The 21,319-nt window shown below is 43.7% G+C and overlaps 1 protein-coding gene across 6 annotated transcripts in view; it reads right to left on the minus strand.

Annotated features, from left to right (window-relative positions):
• Nucleotides 1-21,319, minus strand: part of LOC115383783 (diacylglycerol kinase zeta-like) — a 59,657-nt gene that overhangs the window by 9,854 nt on the left and 28,484 nt on the right. For 4 of the 6 annotated variants that reach the window (XM_030085964.1, XM_030085961.1, XM_030085967.1 and 1 more), the window contains 5 exons: nt 19,746-19,825; nt 18,894-18,938; nt 8,615-8,684; nt 6,273-6,313; nt 4,615-4,760 (listed from right to left, as the gene is read on the minus strand). In XM_030085964.1, coding sequence (XP_029941824.1) covers nt 4,615-4,760; nt 6,273-6,313; nt 8,615-8,684; nt 18,894-18,938; nt 19,746-19,825 — 382 coding nt within the window. The remainder of the gene's footprint in view (nt 1-4,614; nt 4,761-6,272; nt 6,314-8,614; nt 8,685-18,893; nt 18,939-19,745; nt 19,826-21,319) is intronic. The other 2 variants (XM_030085965.1, XM_030085962.1) reach the window with 1 other exon arrangement.

Genomic DNA, 21,319 nt, shown 5'->3' on the forward strand with positions numbered 1-21,319 from the left:
TCTATAAACTCTAATATTATTGTTGTATTTTTAAGTGGAAAAGCTAAAAAGTTGGAATAAAGTTTGAAATATAAATAATTTAGAAATATTTGCAGGCAACCACTGTGCAGCAGTTTTTTTCTTTTCTAAATTCCTTATTTTCAGCATAAAGACAAACAAAAAAACCCCCAAACTTTAAAAACCCTGAAGAGACATCGAGGACGGACTCGGACTCGGACTCGGACGTTTCCCACGACTCGGCGTCGTCACATGTGAGAGACCCACCGAGTCCGAGAGACTGACAGCCAGATCGCCGTGATCAGGTCACAAATCATCTCCCAAAAAGAAATGAAAAAAAAAAGAAAAGAGAAAGCTAAATGTTTGCTGTGTGGGCGTCTCTCGGTGTGTTTGTCAGAGAGACGGAGGGATGGAGCGAAACAGAAGAGAGACGAGTAATTACAGTGGGAGGAATAACGCTCACCTCTGGCCTCTGCGTGGGCAAAACACTGAAAACACTGCAGTGTGAGTGTGTGTGCGAGTGTGTGTGTGTGTACAGTAGATTGGTGTGACTCTGGAGTGCTCTGACATGCATTACATCTCTCTCTCCATCCTAAAGCCGTCTCTCTGCCCCTGCCTCTCGGTCTCATCTCTCCTCCTCATCCTCCCACTCAGTGCACTCAGCATTGCAAATCAGCCCGCCAACACACACACACACACACACACACACACACACACACACACACACACACACACACACACACACACACACACACACACACACACACACACACACACACACACACACACACACACACACACACACACACACACACACACACACTTAGCCAAAGGGAAGTGTAGTCAGGATCAGCAGGTTGCTCTGCCTTTACTCACATTGTACCTGTTACTTTATTTATTCCCTGCTTCTGTTACGTATGCTAATCTGTTAATCTTTACGCGTTTCACACCAACAGCTCGGCAGCTGCTGCTTCTAAACACCACTTAACACTTTCTGCTTCATTGTTTTCTAAACAATAAATGGCTAAAAGTGGCAGCTCGTCGGATTTATGTGACGCCGTGATTGTCCTCTGGGAGGCAGCGTCGAGTCACTGTGGAGGAAAACTAACCCACCACTCCACCTTGTGGTTTAAAGTGGTATCACAAGGCTAATTAATTAAATTCCTCTAAGATTCTTACAACAGTTTGTTCTTATCTTAAATACAACAAAGTGACTTTACAAAATTTTGTTAAAGGTGCATTAAGGAGTTTTTCAACTTTAATAATACTTATTTTCCACCATACATATGTTACAAATATCCAATGATGTGTACAATGTGCCCTGACATATTAATTATAAGTACCGCTAACAGTGCTAAATTGTCACTTGAAAGTAGCAGTGCCGGTCCAACACCAGAATTTTTTTTGCTGAGAATTTGAGAGAATGTGACGTAATGCACGACAACACTGGCCTGATTTCCTTAGGTTTCGTTTTGTCCACCATTACCCTGCCAGATGCTTAACGAGTAGCAACTGAGCAGTATTGAGGATGGAGCTTCCAGAAAATAAGAAAAGACTAGCTTCGAGCACTGCCACAACTCCAGCTCAGACCCCACCAGGCAAAAGAAACTTAAATTTTACTCGAGCGCTACTAAAAGAGCAAGGAAAGAGTTCCCCTCTTCCGTGCACGTACATGGACGCAAGCCACAGGCACGAGTGTTTCACTAAGCTGCAATTGCGGACAAGGCCTGCAGGGGCCGTTGTTTCGCATAAAACGTGCAAACTCCTTAATGCACCTTTGAAGCAACTTTACATTCAGTTTTTAAAAATATTTCTACTTTTTTATTAAAGCACTAAAAAAATTAAAATAAATTCAAATAATGAAAAAGAATGAATTATGAAAAGACTGCAAAAAAGATCAAATTCGTAGTTGAAATGAGTTAAAATACTTCAAAAGTAAAAACTGATAATATGTAATAAGAATAAATACAAGAAATAAATATAAATTTAAAATCTTAAAACAAACAAATTTACAAAAAAAACTAATTTGAGAATTAAGAAAGACATGTCTTTAAAAACTAAGAAAATTTGTGAGTGAAAAAATATTAACTGAAAATATTGCATTCAAGTCTGAACATTAATAGAGTTGAAAGTGTGGAATTCAAGCCAAGAATATTTTTCAAGAGCTGGAACTTAATGAACGCAGATGAACTGTCAACATCCTGGGATTGAGAATAAATTAATATTCCAAAGAAATGGATTCATTCATTTTAATTAAGTGCACAGTATTTGTCTCAAAGCTGGGCCGATATTACAAGTAAAAATATACTGAAGTTAAAGTATGTAAAACAGAAGCTGCAGACCTGTGAATTGTTGAGTCCAGCAGCGGCTCCTCTGCTGCCTCTGATATTTGATTAGTTTCCTTCAGAGAGCAGTAATGGCCGTCAAACAGACGGACTCTAATGAGAAGCGCCCGAAGAAAAGAGCAGCCAGACGACTCTCCGCTGCACACAACTTCATTACAGTCACCAATTAGCAGCACGTCTCCGGCTCCAGCCGGGACCAAACATCCCAACCTTCAAACCTCCACGCCGCAGAACGAAGAACTGCTGGACCCTGAAAACCACTGAAACAAACCGAAGTTGATCAAACTGTAAAATACTTCCAGTTTTTTAACTTCAAACTTCAACAATGGAACTTTAAAATGTAGAAAACCTGTTTCTCGTCTGTATTTCAAAAGGTGTTTTGGAACTTGGAGCTTGTTTCTGCAGCGAGAAGTAGTTTTTCAGCGGGCAGAGCTGAAACAGACCCGCGGGCTGCGCCGGGACACTTTGACAAAGACGCGGACTGACGGCGTGCCGATCTCCTCAAACACTCTTTAAAGTCAGGTGTGACAGTTTGGGACGAGCGAAGGATGCGTGGAAACCTTTAAAGCCCAGTAAAAAGTGAGGAGATGATTCTCCTGATCGGGCTCTGTTTCTTTAGCGGGTTCCTGTAGGTGAGAAATTCAGCTGTGTCTGTGCAAATATGTTCAAAAAGACTGAAAAAAAGAGGGAAAATGTGTGTTTTCCACAGTTACACACGCCCACAGACAGGGCTAACGTGAGCGGGACGCTGCCTTTTCACAGCAAAAACAACATTATTCATGCACACAATAACACACACACACACACACACACACACACACACACACACACACACACACACACACACACACACACACACACACACACACACACACACACACACACACACACACACACACACACACACACACACACACACACACACACACACACACACACACACACACACACACACACACACACACACACACGTTTACCTCTGAGTAGAAGATGAAGGTAAAGAAGAAGTAGAAACAGGGAAGGCAAAGACGTCTTTGTCCCTGAAGACAACCCAGAGAGGATGAAGTCACACAGCGTGATTTAGGGAATTATTTGGAACTATGGAGGACTGCTTGGTCCACCATGAGACACCAAGCGACAATGGCTTTCTTTTACAGCGAACAGATGACTAAGCCACTCTGGATTCTGCATCCTCAAAACAATTAATCAACAAATATCAAGTGTTTTTCCAGCAATATTTTCAGCACTCAGGGGGGTTTTGATTGGAAAACTGTTGGATCAGAATCTTTAATTATTCATAGACCTATAACCGACTGTTTCCTGTTTCGGAAATTATGTTTTTGCTTTTGTTTTCTTGATTAATGTTAGTTACAAAGTGGGTTAGTTGGAACTGTGGGGGACTGCTTGTCACATTATCAGGAAGTAATGAACTTCTGCATTTGAACAGGATCCCTCGGGATCCTGTCTCTTTACCATGAGGCTGAGAAAGACGATCCGAACAGAAAAACATAGCAAAGAACAAAAGACCAAATGATACCCCCACAGTTCTAAAACAATCTGCCTGTTCTCATTTGACCTTGCTCTAGTTTGGTCTTGAATCATGTGAAAATAAAGCACACAGAGGTACAGCTGCTTTTTGACTGTGGGGGTTTTTCCGTAGTGGTATTTGCAAACCGTTCAGCCTCGAATTTGGATCAATTTTGTCTCTTTTTCAGTTCTTGGACTAAGGCGAGCCGCTTCTATTGTATTCAAGGACCATCAAAAAGAGCTCTCAGATGCTGCCTCTTTACCACGGTGCGAAGCAGACAAAAATCCAGGAAAATGTGCCACTTTTTAAGAGCCTGTGAAGCTGTTCAGTCTCTCCGCTGTGGAAACGTGTGGGTGAATATATTTACTCGTCATGTAACTTTAATTTGTCAGCAGGGTTTGTTATTCTGATGTGCAGTCATCTTTTTCATTAGCTTTGCTTCCAGAAGTTTGAGCCGTGCAGCATGTGGCCCACTTTCTGTAGATATCTGTCAAATCTTCACAGACTGTGAAGACGGGTGATTTCCTATCTGTTTGGAGGATTACACGTTTGTGTGGAGGAGTGAAGGATCGCTTCTGGAAAACCGGATTTTCTCTGTAAAGTCGTAGACGTGCTTGATGGCCGTCAGATAGAGACGGGAAAATGAACCCGGCACGGCTGTGGGTGTACCGTCCCGGCTTTAAGTGACAGCTCGGGCTAGTTAGCGGCCGAGGCGGTTATCTGTGAGCCAGTGGCTGATCTTACCTGCTGTTCTCCCGGCTGGAGGTGGCGGGGTCGACCAGGTCAGGCACGGCTGAGGGAGACGTTCCGACTGTCATGGTAATGACCATTTCAGGGTCCAGGATGAAGATCTCCTCCTGGGAGATCTCCGATACGTAGTTGAGATGTTCCTGAAAAGTCAAAGTTGAAAGGGAAGGTCATTAAAAACAGGACTTGCTTCTTTGGAAAGTTTCCTGAAGGTGCACAATTATCAGATCACAAAACCAAAAAAAAAAAAAAAAAAACACAAAACAACAGTCTATTTGGAGACATTTGATCATGTTGGAATAATCATCAATGAAAACCCAATTAGGTAAAATCACTCCGGCTTACACCAGATTAGAAGAAGATTCTGCAAACGCACTATTTTAGCAAAAGAAAAAAATGTTTAAACTTGGATTTTTTTTTTTGTTTCTCCTGAGACGCTGCGAAATTTAGTTCCAAAAGACTGACTGCTCCTCTCACATCTTGGAAATTTCCCACAGTGTGTACGCAGAAACTAATCAGTTTGTTGTAACTTTCATGAACACTGTTTGACAAGCCACGACCAAAACTCAGAGCACACTATTTTGATCAAGCCACACATTTTAATGGATCTCTGTGGGCTCATTCCAAAGCTGTGGGACAATTTACAGCCCAGAAGTCAGCAGGAAGAAGAATAAATCTCAGAGTGTGGCTCAGTCTATTCATGCCGGCTCACAGAAAAGGCTTTAAAATAGCTGTCCTCTATGTGTATTAGACATAATTTGTGGCGAATATAATAAAAAACCATGTAACGAGAATATCTGAGAGCATTCAGAAGATATAAAGCTCCGGTTCTTTGAGTAACTGAGCAGAGAGCGACAGTGAGAAGAATTTCCCGAGCGACTGCGCTGCTGAGCATCCAGTGCATTTTTGATGATCTCTTGATCTCTTGGAGTTGCCTTCAGCTGGAGCCGATGCTCAGAACAAAGATCAGAATGAGGCCAGAGAGAGGTGGACGGAAAAGGAGCAGAGCGACCGGCAGCCCGCCTCTTAACTCAACATTACAAGACGCAGAAGACGGTGGACCAGGAGACGCGTTTGTCTCTGTGGTGCGTGAAACACTTGTCAAGAGTCTGATGTCAAGAGCGAAAGGTAACGGAACAGGAGTAAGAGATCTGGGATCAGCTCCGGCTCGACCAGGACAAGTCTGGACTAAACTGAACGGACGTTTTGGGATCAGGTTCGGCGGTTTCGATATCCTCCCACAGTGAAAGCACCGGTCTTCCCGACACTGAAAGTTTTCAGTGTGTCTCCTTTTCCCCATCCACAACTCAAACTGTGGACCACTGCGTGTTTGTAAAACTGCTTGTATAAACATTTATGTCACCGACAGTCAATATTGGCTAGCTGAATTTCGGTGTCAGAGGGTTCGACCCTCGGGCTACAAACATGAGGCTGTAGCTGCGAGGCGGCTCATTAAGACCATAAATATCATGTGGAAAACAGCACACAGGGCAGACGGAGCAGTTTCCAGTGAGATCAAGGGATCTGAAACCGCTCTTACATAACCACCGAATGCTTATCCAGCTAATACACGCCAACTGAGCCGAATCTGTCGTTTCTGATGTCGCCTGTGCTCAGCGGGGGGTCTGAGGGTGACGGAGTGAAGGCGCACTCACCTGTGCTCTGTCTATCCTGTAGAAACGATCGGCTGTCGTCGCTGCAGAACAAAACAACCACAGGAAGTGTCAGAAAAATCAGAACAACCGTTACAGTGTGTCTTTAACACAACTTCTCCCAGTTTCAGGTGAAACTTGGAGCTTTTCATCGTGTGAGTGTGTATGTGTGTGTGTGTTGCCTCCTCCCTGGAGAGTAACAAGACCTGGCAATGCCACTGAAAAAGAAGGCATCTTTTTCCACACACACACACACACACACACACACACACACACAGTGTGAGTGTGTAACTGTCAGTCTGCAGCTGTGTTTTCATCCGGTTTTAATTAGCTCACCTTTGCACTACGTGTTTTTAATGACGATGCTCTAGTTTGGCTTATTTCCTTTTTTTTTCTTAACGCTCAATTAATGTTCCAGACAGGAATTAACAGGAGACTTTTCAACCCTGACTGGCAGAGCATGCTTTAATATTTTCACTACCTTTCAGAGATGATGCTTCACAACAGTCTTAAATGGCTACATTTAGATATAAAAAAAAAATGGAAGGAAAAGCACTTTCTCATTTTAAGATATGTCCAAATGTTGACGATAAATGTTGAGGAAGCGGAACTACATTTTAACTTTTCTGTGTTACATACTTCATCTCGAAGGGGTCGGATTAGTCAAACGACAGCATATTACCTTTTTACACTTACAAACTTTGCTCAGTTTGGGCTGTTTCCAGAATTTTATCATCCTTGAGAGGTAATTTAGACATCAGCAGGCAGTAAAACACAGATTAAAAGGGCAACATTTAGATATTTACCATTTCTGAGCAGAGCACAGGCAGCTGGAACACGAGCTCTGCTTGAGTTTTTGCATTTCTTTGGTAAAGCTCCTTCTTTCATCAACAGTCTGTTATTGTCAGCTGTTATTAAGTCTGTTTATGTGATGCTTACATTTTATTCTCCACATCGTGATTGAACGGACACCAACAAAAGGGCTCACAGTGTGTTTTTATCCCTTTCTTGTCGACGGGAGTTTGTCTTAGATAACTCCACGGCAGCCTGCGTGATCGTTTCACATGGTTGTGAAGGCTCACGTCTATTTCCAGATAAAGAATTATTTATTCACAGTGTGGTAACATCACTGCTCACTCTCTCTCTCACCACTGTTTCCCGTGTCCTCCTCTTTCTCTTCCAGCTTTTCTCTGCTAAATTCCACCAGGACTCTACCCAGGCAGAGGTGTGTGTGTGTGTGTGTGTGTGTGTGTGTGTGTGTGTGTGTGTGTGTGTGTGTGTGTGTGTGTGTGTGTGTGTGTGTGTGTGTGTGTGTGTGTGTGTGTGTGCTCACACGCATGTTGCACATTGTGTAAGAAGCCAGCTTTTTCCTCTGTGATATTTTTGGTTCGCTGCACAGTGAGATTAATATTCATGACATTCAACAATAAACAGTGTGTGACGAAACTCTGCTGGATGTGATCTGAAGGAAGCAGTGCCACAGGAAGTGTGTGTGTGTGTGTGTGTGTGTGTGTGTGTGTGTGTGTGTGTGTGTGTGGCGTTACAGGTGTGTGGTGTCCTTGTGGTGTGGAGGTCGGTCGTGGTGATTTGGACTCGAGGGAGTAGGAGGAGGAGTAGGATGTTTTGGAAGCCAAACAAAATGACCCGACATGAATGAGGTGGAATAAAAATCCTGCGAGTCGCAGAAGATTTTCCGTCTTTTTCTGCAGAAACGGTTCTGAACCGTCGACCCACAGCCTCCACGAGGCCTCTGGCTCCAACATCAGGGCAGATCATTGTCTATAACAATGCTCTGGTTAAATCAACACCTAAAACTGGCTGTCTTTCATTTTTACATTGTCAGTGTCTGATCAACCTGTTGATCGATCCATTGATACATTTTGGTCAGATTAAAATCTTTAAACCAGGACAAGAGGACCGAAAGTCAAGGACGATTACAGAATACCTCATAAGGGGAAAGTATCCAAGATTTGGACATTACACCCAAACCTGACCACATGGAGTTAGACAGAATGAGCAGCCTGAGAGTCGGGGGGTCGGGGGGCACAATATGTTTGGAGCTCTGTGAGGTGGGGGGGGTGTCAGTCTGATCTGGAGCGGCTTGGACCTGAAGTGATGGCGTACTAACCGATAACGACAAGCCCAGATGTTTCCTTCAGTTTTAAGCAAAGACGTCAGAGTGCGTTCTGAAGATGTTCAAGGAACCTGAATGAGCTGGAATCCACCATGACGAGCTGTTTTAACGCTCAAAGTGAAGGAAACTCCTTCATTTCACTTCTGATTCAGCTCCAGGGTGACGGGATTCCAGGTGACGGACGCTAAACGACGCGACGTGATGTACTTACAGTCGAGGAAACACCACTTTGGAGATAATCTCTGCGAGGAAACAATCTTTGGCTCTTTGGCTGCCTCCTCCTGCAACAAACAGAGACAGATGACAGTGCAGAGCAGGAGATAACAGAGACTGATCCCTATCTCTGCAGAAGCAGGCGAAAACATGGACAGGACGGACAGTTTGGCTTGATGTGAGTGATCGAAGGAGAATGAACATCCTTCAAACGCTTCAAACAGCTTCAATTATTTCAATTACACATTTTAATGTAATGAAATGGTGAAACACTGAGTTCTTGAAGTGATTTATCCGACTAGGACTCAGGTCTGAGCGAGCGTACGGGTTTAGTTAAGGCTGCAAAGACCTGACAACAAATCCCGGAGTCTGAAGCCAAGAGAGAAATGTCAGAAATCCTTCCTACGATGGAGAGGCTGTTCATGGGAGTGACGGAAGACTCTGAGATCCACCTGATGGCTGTGTGGGGATTTAGGAGGTACATGAGGTTCCAGGGGGGGTCAGGGAGATGTCCCTAACGTTCAGTATCAAATCATGGCGAATACACTGAATTTACATGAAAAAAAATAATAAAAAAATCTTTGTTCAGAAAAACTGAGCTGATATTTTTTTAAATAAATTTTTTTTTTTGATGAGAATTTTTAAAATAAAGCTAAAACTTAAATCATAAAAAAACATTGTGAGAAGTGAGTTTGCTATAGAATGCAGGTTAAACTGACAGTAAGCAGCCTTGTTCTCCCATCACATCATTTTCACCTTCTGGAAGTTTCGCCGTCGGTCACATGGACCTGTCGGGAACTTGTTGTGTGTCAGTGGCCAGACGAACGCCGCCACACCTCCATGTTCTCCTCCTCGTTACAGGAAGCTTTCCTACCACTTTGTTTCATCCACTTTCCAATTAGTTCCAGAAGCTGCAGCAGGACTTTTAACGAGACGAGAAACAGACGGCGTGTTCGCGAGGATCCCGCTCCGCCGTCGGCTGCGCGCTAATCTTCAAATCTGGCTCTTTGTTTACCCGGCGTCCGGAGCTTGTGTGGCTCGATGTGCGAACTGTTGCCCCCGTAAAACACTGTCAGACCTCTCAGATGTTCAGACCAAAGGCTGCTGACTGGCCACACATCAAGGACAAAAGTTAGTAAAGAAGAACAGATCCTCCTACATCACTGTGCTGCTGTCAAACTTTGCAGACCGTTAACTCCGGCTGACTTCTCACTTCTGCAGGATTTTTCTGAGCTCCTGTGTTGTTGTGCGTTTCGGTTTTCACTTATTTCACATACTAAACACAGAAATTGCATTTTGAAAAGTTTCTCTTGCAACATATGGTGTGGTGTCAACTGACAGATCTATTCTTTTTAGAGGTTCGGTTGATAAAAATTAGAGACTGCAGCAATGATGTTCTGCTGTTTGCTACATTTGCATTTCAGATACTTGGATATCTTTGAAAAGTCCATGATTTTGTCAGATTTTTCTACACACATATAAACAAACTGAATTTTAATTATGGCATCTGGCTAAAAAAGAAAAAAATCTGAGCAAAATAAATTAATGACAGAAGAAGTGAGCTATTTATGCAATAAATTCACAACTAAACAAAAAAATCTCTGTCAGCTTTCTCTTTCAGGAGCTCTGTTTCAGTAATGTGAAGGTACGATCTCTCGATCTCCGCTCACTGAATACTGAAGAGGGTGTAAAGTGAATACGTTGGAAGCTGTTTGTGACTTCAGAGCGACAGAGCTGTGGAAATAAAACCGCCACCTTCCCCACAATGTGACAGAAGAAGAACAATCCAAAGAAAGTTATTCTCCTTTCATGCAGGCGGTGACAGAAAGGCTGAAGTAAACACCTCTCCTACTCGCCTTCTTCGTTTGTCTCGACTTATCTAATCCCGCTGTCAGGTCTGCGGCAGCCTCGTGCTGACTGAGCCGCCTGCAGGCTTTTACAGAAAACCTACAAACACCAGATAAAGCGCTCCACTCGCTCCCGTCACGTCTTCATTCACTCCGTCTCCCTCATTCTGGAAGCTCCAAGAAGGCTGATAAAAAGGGAGCGCACGGAGGATTTCATAGAAGAAGATTTGGCGGGAAGGAGACGGGATCGGCCAATCAGAGCACAGCTTGTCAACTCACCTTTCTTCTGTTTATTTACATTGTTTTTGATTCACAATACTTATCTCAGCACACTTAACATAGAACAGTCCAGGCCTTACGGTGAATTATCTCAACTGTTTATGCTTATTGTTTACGGTTATTATCTCAACTGTTTACGCTTATGTGATTTAGCCTTAGTTTACCGGTTTAACGGTGCAGTGTGAACTGTTTTACATCTGAAACAACCTCTAAATATGTTTCTGGTTGCACAAACTGCGATGATGCACCACTTTTGCATTCTAAATATTTAAAATAAGACATGTATTCTGATAACATCTGCAGAATCAACACATTTCAGTTTGTGATTCCACTTTGAGCCACAGGGTGGTGCACTGACTCACTCCACATATCAATCAGTAATCTAAGAATTTTAGCTCTCTTTAACAGATTTTTAACCTGATCAATAACATCTAAGTCAACTAACGCAGCGCTAATACCCATCAAGGTCAGAGAACCGCAGCGCGGTGACGAATTTCTAAACACTTCTTTCTGTTCTGTCCATGGAGACAAAAGAGCCAGATCAATGGACGACGTTGAAAGAGGTGAAAAGAAGCTATTCCATAATCTTTCTCAAGTTAAAGGGCAACTTCGGTTTTTTGACATCTGGACCTTATTTCTAGGTGTGTGCATGCTCATATACTCACTCAGACAAACAATGTGCAGCACAGAGTCCTTCAGAAGTTATTTAGATCCAACCGATTTAGCCGCACTTAGCGGGGGCCACAGCAAGGGAGCTTCAGCGCGGGACATAATCTCTGCCAAGTCACTCATTTCGGCTATATTTTTTCATCCATCGCCAGTGTTATTTTAAAGTCAGCTCGTCTACCGTCTTCAGGTGGGTCAGCTCAGCTGATGAGCTGACAGTTTTCACTAACTTAGCCACAATTAGCTCGGATGGGAACTTCGCGGAGCTCCTCTCCCCAGCAGAGAGGCACTTTGGCTGGGCCTCGGCTGTCGCGTCGCGCGGGTGACTTCCAGGGCCGAGTTGGTCCGAGTCGGGGCCGAGGTGGGTAAACGACCCGGAGCTTGCTCCACGGAGTCTCCGGAGATCTTCAGGCCGGCCAGGCTGGCCGGACATTTTCAATTTCAGCAACTTCTTTTAGCCACATATTAAAGGGGACGTTGATCAGTGAAACTCTTTTTTAAACCTGTAAACACTATTAAATAGTCTGATACCAATGTGAAATGACACCAAAGTGTCGAGTAATGCAGTTCATGTCTTTGCCCGCAAGCCCTAAAAACAGTCCTGCCAGGCTGTGAACGCTCTGTTTCACTGAGTTTTTTTCAAGCCGGGACCGTTGTGACGTAGATGTGATCCGGGCTTCCTTATATGGTCATGCTCAGCCTCGGCCCTGCCTTCTCTGTGCCTGGTGTGAGTGTTGGTGTTAGATCCAGAGAACATGGCTCCCAGAAAATGTTTATTTGGATATCCTGGAAAGGCCGTTTTCTTTGGCTTTCCTGAAGACGAAATCGGCCAGGCAGCAGTGGAAATTATTTCTTTTTCCGGGTCAGAAGAAGACAAAGATGGCATTTTGCACGGCACTGTTTTGCAAGCGGTAAGTTATTACTTTTCAGTGTCCTGTGTTTATTTTGTGTTAGCTATAAAAGTTATTTTAGATGGTAAGGTTGGGTGCTCGAAGAAATCATCAGCTGATAGGGGAATAGCGCAAAAAAGTTACAATTACCACGAACGTCCGAAATTAACAGCCAAACTGCAGATGAATTTTCTGTTTGGCGAGTAAATAGCAGGGTTATCTGCCACACGGGCAAGCGGGTGAATGTTTTCTATCATAATAATAATAATAATAATAATAATAATAATAATAATAATAATAATAATAGTAAGCGTTTTGGGACGCAAAGTGTGGGATCACTACAAGTTGAAACGAAAACATAGTGCAGCATGTCTGTTGTGCATCGGAGTTATCCTAGCATAATAGCACATCGTATGCTACACCAAGACGTAGCATGTTTATTATCAGAGCAGCGTCACTGCAGCAGGTCAGTGAAAATACAATCATCCCATAAGGGTTTCTGCCAGACCTTTTCAGTCCGGGCGCCCCGCTCGCGCTAAATTCTGCAGCACCCGGACAACGGACAGGGAAAAAATAAATAAAAAAATTGCGCCGCACCGCGGAGCAGCAGCAGCGGCCGCTTGGACACTCCGTGTGAGCAGCGCGCTGCTCGGCATCGCTCCCCCCGCTCGGCAACGCACGTTCCCCCCTGGCTAAACTTTAATCCTGCAGGAAACACTGTAGGCGCAAATAAATATTTTTACAATCAGCTGTTTACACGTCTGAGTCACAGAGGAGACCCAGCAGTTGTCACCAACTGTCTTTGAATGCGCCACACCGCCGAGGAGGTCCTTGAACGCAACGCGAAATTAAATGGAAGTGATTACACAAAAGAGGCACAATATGTTCAAAAGTTAAGGCGGGATTTCTGAAGAATGTGCCATTTCACAAACAGCTGTTATGGCAACAGTTATCTCCACTTCCGTATCGGCAAAGTGGGTGTGACCAATCACAGCGAGTGGGATGTGCACATTGATGAGACTGGGATGGAGTCAACTGAACAGAGTGTTTTCGGAGGAAGGAGGAAAAGCAGGGAAGCAGCGCAGTAAAAGACACAAATCTAAGAAGCTTTCAGTGCCGTTTATCCTGTATAGGTCTTCTAGGGGGGGCTAGAAATTAAATACGAATGAGCAAAACCGGCCGATCAACGTCCCCTTTAACATTGCATTTTAATCAGCGTTTCATCAAAATTGAAGTTTTCACAGAGCGAAACAGTTCAAATAGTTTTAACAGATATTAAAACTATAGTAACTTGTTTCGAGAAGGCATTAATTTTAATTGTTTTAGCCATTTTCGCTCAGCTCTGCAAGGGGAGCCGCAGTTTTAGCTATATTAGCTGTTTGAGAACGAGACTCCCTCCGCCGCCTAGTGGCAGGGCTCAGTAATGCAGGATGGAGTGTCTTTTCAGCTCACGCTCCTGCACCACAGGCTGAACCGCAGCGCCGCCTCCTGGCACAAACACCGAGCGCCAGGCTGTTCATGGAAGACATTCTAATGTCCTGAATATCATGCAATAAACCAAAGGCAATAACGAGAGATGAGCTGTTTTCTTCCTGTTCGATCACAAACGGCACCGGAGAGCATCGTCAGCGTGGCGGAGCCCTAGATCAAACAGGCGTTCATCGCTCCGGTTGCTACGCAACACAAACTCTGACAACAAGTCAGGAGCTATCTCCTTCTTATCACTGATGGAACCGATATGAAATTAGGATAGCTGTGTTAAATACAACATGTATGGAGCTAGTGTGGGTCTGCTAGATCCTGAAGGAAGATGGAGAGCTTCATATCAGCAGATCAGAGCGTTGTTGTTGTTTCCAGTATGTTGCTGACGTGCTGCACTCACACCACCTTTAGTTTTAACAACATGCTTTTAAATTAAAGGATTACTTTCTTACTTACAGCCGTTCTCCACGCTGTAGAATTAGGACGCATTTCACAAACGGATTTAACTTGATTAGACGGCCTCATATGTCCTTCAGGGCAGGAAATGTCTCTAACCTAATGATTTTAATCAATATATGTCTATTATTCTGAAGGTCCCTGATCTAGGATCTCCCATAATAACGTAACCCTTTTTCAACTCAGCATGAAGCCGAACGTTCAGATTCTAAATTAGGAGATCGGTACGTCGGTTCATTTCCCGACCAGTGAGAATCTGTTTCCTTCCTCAGCTGTTCGTCAGAAAGCAGAGGAAGTGAAGTGGAATCAGGATCCATCAATGTTCTCAGATTTTCTCAGGTTAACGAGCCCCTTCTTTCCATTACTGCTCAGCATGAATCATGAATGGACTGGTTGATATTCTCTGACCCTACAGCATTTAACAAGTCCTGTGGGATCAGACACCTGCTCGCCGCTCCACTGAGTCGCTATCAAGGATCTTTTCTCTCTTTTTTTCCCCCCCTTTCCTCCCAGCATGTCTGTTTCTATTCTTCCCCGCCCGTCAACGGCTGAGGAGATTTAACCTGCCGCATGTCATGTTCTGTCACCCTGACACGAGTGCCAGACGAGGTGCTGGACTTTCACAGAAATACGCTGCCTGCAAGCCCAATGGCGCTCACAAGCATGAAGCATACATTTATCTTCCTTACGGAGTCAGTGGAACTCACAGGATCATCGAAGGCTGTTTCAAACATTAGCGAAGGAGCATTTTCCATCTTTATGAACTGATAAAGCACAGCAGGCGACACGTGTCTGCTTTATCTCATTATGACCTTTTCAAGGACAGACTCCGGTGAAGTGATCTTGACCTTTCCCAACACAATTCGACATGCATTTGCTCCATTTGCTGCATGGTTGTGCTTTTATGAGAGAGCCCTGCGATTCCAAACAGGGACGAGAAATAGAGTTCGAGACATTCCGAAGGCGTCTTTCTCTGTCAGGATCAGACTGTAAACTGCAGTCTTTGAGTGTCCAGAGACAAGTGGTTAAAACGTCTCAGCTAAACAGGGCAAAACAGCTGAAATCCTGAGTGAGAACGAAACACGTCTCAGGATTATTTTTACACTCATACTTTCTATAAATCCATTTTCAGTCTTGTAAAAATACCTTACAGACTTGTTTTGACAAAACTCTGCAGATTGGACTTCTTCCCATCGAAGTGTGTGTGTGTGTGTGTGTGTGTGTGTGTGTGTGTGTGTGTGTGTGTGTGTGTGTGAGCTTCTCTGTCTGTCAGCGAAGATTTATTGATTTTATGATGCTGCTCACTTTTGTTCTGCCTGATCGTTCCTTTACAAACTTTCTGGTTTTTGCGCACAGCGGACAGACAGAAACCGTTTCTCCAACTTTTTATATAAAACATGACGCACAATTTGATATGGAAAGAAAATCCATCAGATATTTCTGACTTGATCCCGACCGGCTCAAATATGATGCATTATTCAGGATGGATACATAATGTCAATACCTTTTATGAGAGCTGGAGTTCTTCAACTAAAAGTAACACAAGAAACAAGCTTCAGTCATTTAATATTTTTAGCAGAGATTATTATTTTGTTGAAAGCTCAAGTTAACCTGAATTAAGAGTTTAAGAGAGTTTTTTTATCCCGTAGCTTTACATGCCTTCTGTGTGCTAAAACGTCTGAACAGAACAATAGAAGAGAAACCTTGTTACTCCCGGGGGAGGGGGAAGTATTAAACAGGTAAAACCGATAAAACAGTTTATTCAAGATTAACTGCTTGGACTAAAACAGCTATAAAAGACGGAAAAACTAAATGTGGCTAAGGTTAATATGAATAAGATGGGTAAAAAAAAATTAGAGCTGTTAAATATCTGCTAAAAGATCTGAAAGAGGTGATAATTGGTTAAAACAGCTAGAATTCACAAAATCAAAGATGCAAACTGGTGAAATGGCTCAAACTCCTGAACGAGGTTGAAAAGTTAAAGTCTTGCATGTTCCTGAACGCGTCCAGCTGTTCCTGAAGTGTTTCAGTCTCCGTCTCGTCTCATGAGTTGGTGGATCTGACCTTTGCTCGTTTCACATTTCGGTTCTGGTCTCACCCTCTGGGACTGTCTTCAACTCTCTGTGCTCCTGGACACGGTTAAAAATTAAATATTGTACGAAGTAAGCAGTGGAGGAGTTTAATACTACAAGAATAGTATCAAGACTTGTTTTATAACAAAGAGCCAATTTGAAAAGTGAAAGTCTTTCTGGGCTTTATTCAGAACATTTCTAATTAGGTCCTCTGACTGTTCTTGACTTCTTGCGTTTGTGCGGCGCTAAAAAGACTCTTCAAACACTCCGACTGTGTTGTTTTATCAAGGCACTGTTTGTTCTCAGGCCTCGTCGGAGGAGATCAGAGCCTTGAAAGAGACTCTCCTTCAACGGAAAGTCTAATTCAATAAGGGAAACATGAATAATGTTTCATTAGCGGAGAATCACAGGACAAGCAGTACGTCAACAGTACGAGAAACTCGCCGACACGTGGCGGCGCACAAACAGATCGAACACCAGAAGGAAGACGCAATCGATACACTTAACCAAGGTCACCCACACATGCAGAAACTCACAGACAAGAGCATGCATCATGCAACAGCACCCAGACACATGGGGGAACTAATCTCTATGGAAACTGACTGTATGTGTGCTTTTATCTTTCCACAGTGTCGGGAAACAAAGTGCGTGTGCTCCGAGACGGTCCGACGCACAGCGGCTCCACGTGAGGAAGCTAACGTGACTGTGCTACAAGACGGATGGAAAAGAAAAAGGATCCAACCAGTACTTAACATTAATGTCAAATAAAGAATGAGGAAAGACTCAATTTAAAGAGAGAAGCCGAATTCGATAAAGTTTAAACGGTTCCAATGTTGGAATGTGGCTGGGGATTTGATATTATGAAACATCGGATCAAGAATGAAGTTGGAAAATTAAAGATAAAAACACTGAAGTCACCTGGTGGAGATTAGAGTCAAGAGGCTATCCAGAATGAAGTCCAAGCGTTCACAATCGAGTCTCCACAACTTACTAAAGTAAAACGGGAACATCGAGAATGAAGTTGGAGCGTCAATTATAAAGCTGAAGCTTTGTGAATTATCTTGGGTCGTCAAGAATGAAGTGATATAGAAAAAAAATAGCTGGAGTGTTGAGGAAAAAAGTGGAATTGTAAAGAATTCAGTGATTCGGGTTGTAAGATGTTTTGTCCTAAAGAATAAAGAAGGATAACCAAGTTAAATCTGACGGTGAAGACGAAGGTTTGATCATCAAGAATAAAGTGAGATCATTGAGAAAAACATCGGATGATGGAGAATTAAGGCAGATCGTCAGGAAATCGTCTTGATTGCACAGAATGATGAAGGATTATAAAGTCTGATTGTCAAAATTAAAGTTGGATCACGGAGAATGAAGTCAGATGGTGAAAGATGCAGGTTTTTTTTAAGGATTTTTCTTCGTTTTGTGAAGAAAATGAACAAAATGTTGTGTCATTCTGCGTTTGAGCTTCTTGGATCACCTGCTTGAGGTTTCCTCCAAATCCTTAAAACCCTGCGGTCACATTGTTGACGACAGGCCTTCAAATCCTTTTTCTCACCACAAAACGCCCGCATTTTTTGTGTTTTTTTTTCTTTTCTGCTGCCTCATTAAAACGAATGTGGATATTTGGTGTTTCCCCTGCCGCCCTTCATCTGCCTGCATGTGTGTTATTATCCGCCCGGCTCCTGATCTCCGTCCGGCTCGGTTCAGCCTCCATCTGACATGTGCTGCCTTCATTTATCTGCGGCCTTTTAGTCTTTCCAGCAAAGTTCTCCATTAGGGAGATGATCCAGCATGACACAGCTGTAATGAATCGAGCCGCACAGCTCATGTGATATTTAGCATCTGACACATAAGACAAAGTCTAAAAGCCATTTTTTCCTTCCCTCGCCGCTCTGGGACGATGAAATTTCCACAGTGAAACTCATCCTGCAGCGAATTCGACGGAGACACGATGCGGAGAGGGCGGAATGCTTAAAAATGTCAGTTATTCAGAGGTAAAAGAGGTCCACGTTCGGCGGAAAGTGAGGGAGGAAACCGTGTTCACCTCATCGCTGTGTGTAAACCGGACCTCTGGAGTCACAGCCCACACTCGGTGTGTATTTTAAATCAAACTAAAGCCTTCTCTAATAGAACATCCAAACACAGATCGGCTTCCTTCTGTTGCTCTGCTGCTGCTTTCATATCCACTCATAAGTCAGTTTCCAAAAAGGATTCGGAGTGACTAAGAGGATTTTTTTAACCTGTTTGGAGCAGGTTTGATTTGTGTGTGTTGTATTGTGTTGTGTTGCGTAACAGAAACCGACCACATGATGGCCCGTGTAACCTGTGGAGTACAGACTCTCTTCTGTTTACCTGTGTGGGAGCCGTTCTGTTTAGAGCGGAGAGCGTTTGTGGATCCAAAGCAGGACGAGCAAGACGAGCGTCAGCCGTGACCTTTGCTCCGGAGTGTTCTCCGCTTTGACGAAGATTCGACACAACGCGAGTGACTCAACGCCAATTAGCCAAAGACATTTTCCCACCCGTTAGTTTCCCATGTGCCTCTGGGCCCAAGCAACAAACACACCACAAACAGAGCTCTAACTACCAACCTGTGGCCCCACGCTTCGGGAGGAGAGATGGACAGAGCAGAAGTCCTGCAGACGAACAAAGAGTGTAGGAAAGAACGGACACACACACACGCACACACACACACACACGTCTCCACTCTTTTCCCAGAGGTTTCTTTTACCTTTAACTCATGGTCATAACTGCTTGGAAATAAAGACAAAGAAACCCTCAAATTAAAAACACATTTCTAGAAATGACTCAATGTGTCGGATATGTCTCTCTAACAATATCACACACGAGAAAAGAAGCTCTGCTATCAGACTGAGCAGACTAAGAGATGACCGGACTGAAGGGAAACAAAAGGCTAAAAATCTCATAAAATACAATAAAAATGTCTGAAAAGTCACCAGCTGATATGGGAGAGACTCTGCAGGGCTGCACCACGCCCTGACTGAGCTGTGATAAATTATGCCTCCATGTATTCGGTCCGTCACGTTAATTGACCACATTTCACTTCATCATGTCAACATGAAAACAAACAAGACTGGAGTAACTAAATTCAAAGAAAGACCAAAACCAAGTAAATCTAGCTTTCAGTGGGTCCAAACGAAGAAAACATGCAACTGAACCAACAGAACAAACTGAACAAGTCTATTAGGGACGAAGCAAATTTCACCATGATTCCATTTCTGAAGTTTTTTTCAGAGCGCCGTCTTAACTAGAACTACCTGTGTTTTTGGATGTGCCCCAATAATCCAAGCCCCACTCACATATTCACACAGCTTCATTATCCCGATGGAAACTTTTAGAGAGAACTTTTTCTGCGCCGCTGCTTTTCTCTTCCCATTTAGTGGCACGGCACCGTGACCTTTCCATCTCCGGCCCCTCCTTACCTCTTGCAGACGCTGGATGTGCTCTCTGCAGGTCTCCAAGTCGCTGTCGCCAGGAACCACGATCAGTCCCAGAGGAATGGCTGCAGATACAGAGGAACAAGACAATTATCCAACAGCACTTTGATATGCACTCACAGAGCAGCGCTGGGCTGCAGCCTGCAGGAGCCCGAAGGTCCCCGCTTCAGTTCTGGTCCTCTGCGGCGGCAGGGCCTGGGAGGACCCGCACGGCTGGAATCAAACATCACACGGGGAGAAGAAACCAGCAGCAAACAGGAGTCTCCGGACCAGAGCCCACTTCCACGGTAACACCCGGTTTTAGCAATGTTTGACGATGTTCATGGAATAAACTGAGCGTGGAGGGTGTTTATCGTGTTTGGCACAGAGGACAGATTGGCGTGTCGTCGGGTACTGGGTCGAGTTTCTGCTCAACAACACGATTGTTTAGTCCCAGTGGTCAAATTTTGAGATTTTATGGAGTCCTTGAAAGTCAGAATATTGGAAGAAGGCTCCCTGAGGCAGTACAAGACATCTCAAAGGAGAACATCGACGTTCCCTAATTATTCCGATATTCCTCAAGGAATTCCACATATAAAAGAATGCAACGAAGCAATTAAAATTAGCCTATCTCCACTTTCTTGGGCCTTTTGACTAATTTAAGGATGTTTTTTTTTTTCTGACCACCAGCCTGCTAATGGAAACTCCCCAAAAGAAGGGAGAGCTGCTTCTGTTTTTCCCTCTGCTGGAGAGTAAAACTCAAGCTACCCAAAAATAACTAGAGAGAAAACACTGACAGTGCAGCAGTCCTAGCTTTTTAAGTGATACACGCTGAACCTGGACTGTCGGGTCCCTCAACATCATTAACTTGATCAAATTTGAAAAACCTCAGTAATCTATCTTCATGTTAGTTCTGAGCATGTTAGCTCAGCACAGTTTGGAGGATTTTTTTTTAGCATGTGTGTGTCTTTCTTCTAGATTCGGAGCCGGATTTCCAATCTGAAATCCCAGAACTCGTCATTCCCTTCAGCTGAAATACATTGTAACTGTCTTTCCAAGAACATGACATTTGACCTCCAAACTACTGGAGTGTGTCTAACTCCGAGGGTGCTGCGTTAAAAGTTAACTCCCTTTACTGTTAGAGGAGTGTCATCAGCATAAAGACACATTGAGGAGAGTGAATCTGTCAAAACAAGCTTCAAACATGAAATATTTAAAAAGAGTCATCCTTTGTAAATTAGAACGGAGCTCAATATGCCCTCTGACATTTTCAACTCGTGGCCCATGGGCCACAGGAGGCCCACAAGCTGACCTCCGATGGTCATTAAAAGAGCCCATTTTCATCTGAAATTGATAGAAATTATTGGCATAACTGAGTTTCAAGGTGAGAGTGCTTTTCTTGGACGCTCACACGATGCAGGCTGAACATGCAGCAGGACGAGGTCGAGCTCTGAAGGCTCGGGATGCAGCCTCCTCTCCTCTGGGGAGCGTGCATGTATATGTGGAGCTGTTTGAAGCTGTGCATCCACAGGGGCTGTTGCACCATGTACCAGCTTCTTTTCTCCTGTTTTTGATGTGTT

The sequence above is a fragment of the Salarias fasciatus genome (genome assembly GCF_902148845.1).
Source record: "Salarias fasciatus chromosome 23 unlocalized genomic scaffold, fSalaFa1.1 super_scaffold_20, whole genome shotgun sequence".
NCBI classification, from domain to species: Eukaryota; Metazoa; Chordata; class Actinopteri; order Blenniiformes; family Blenniidae; genus Salarias; species Salarias fasciatus.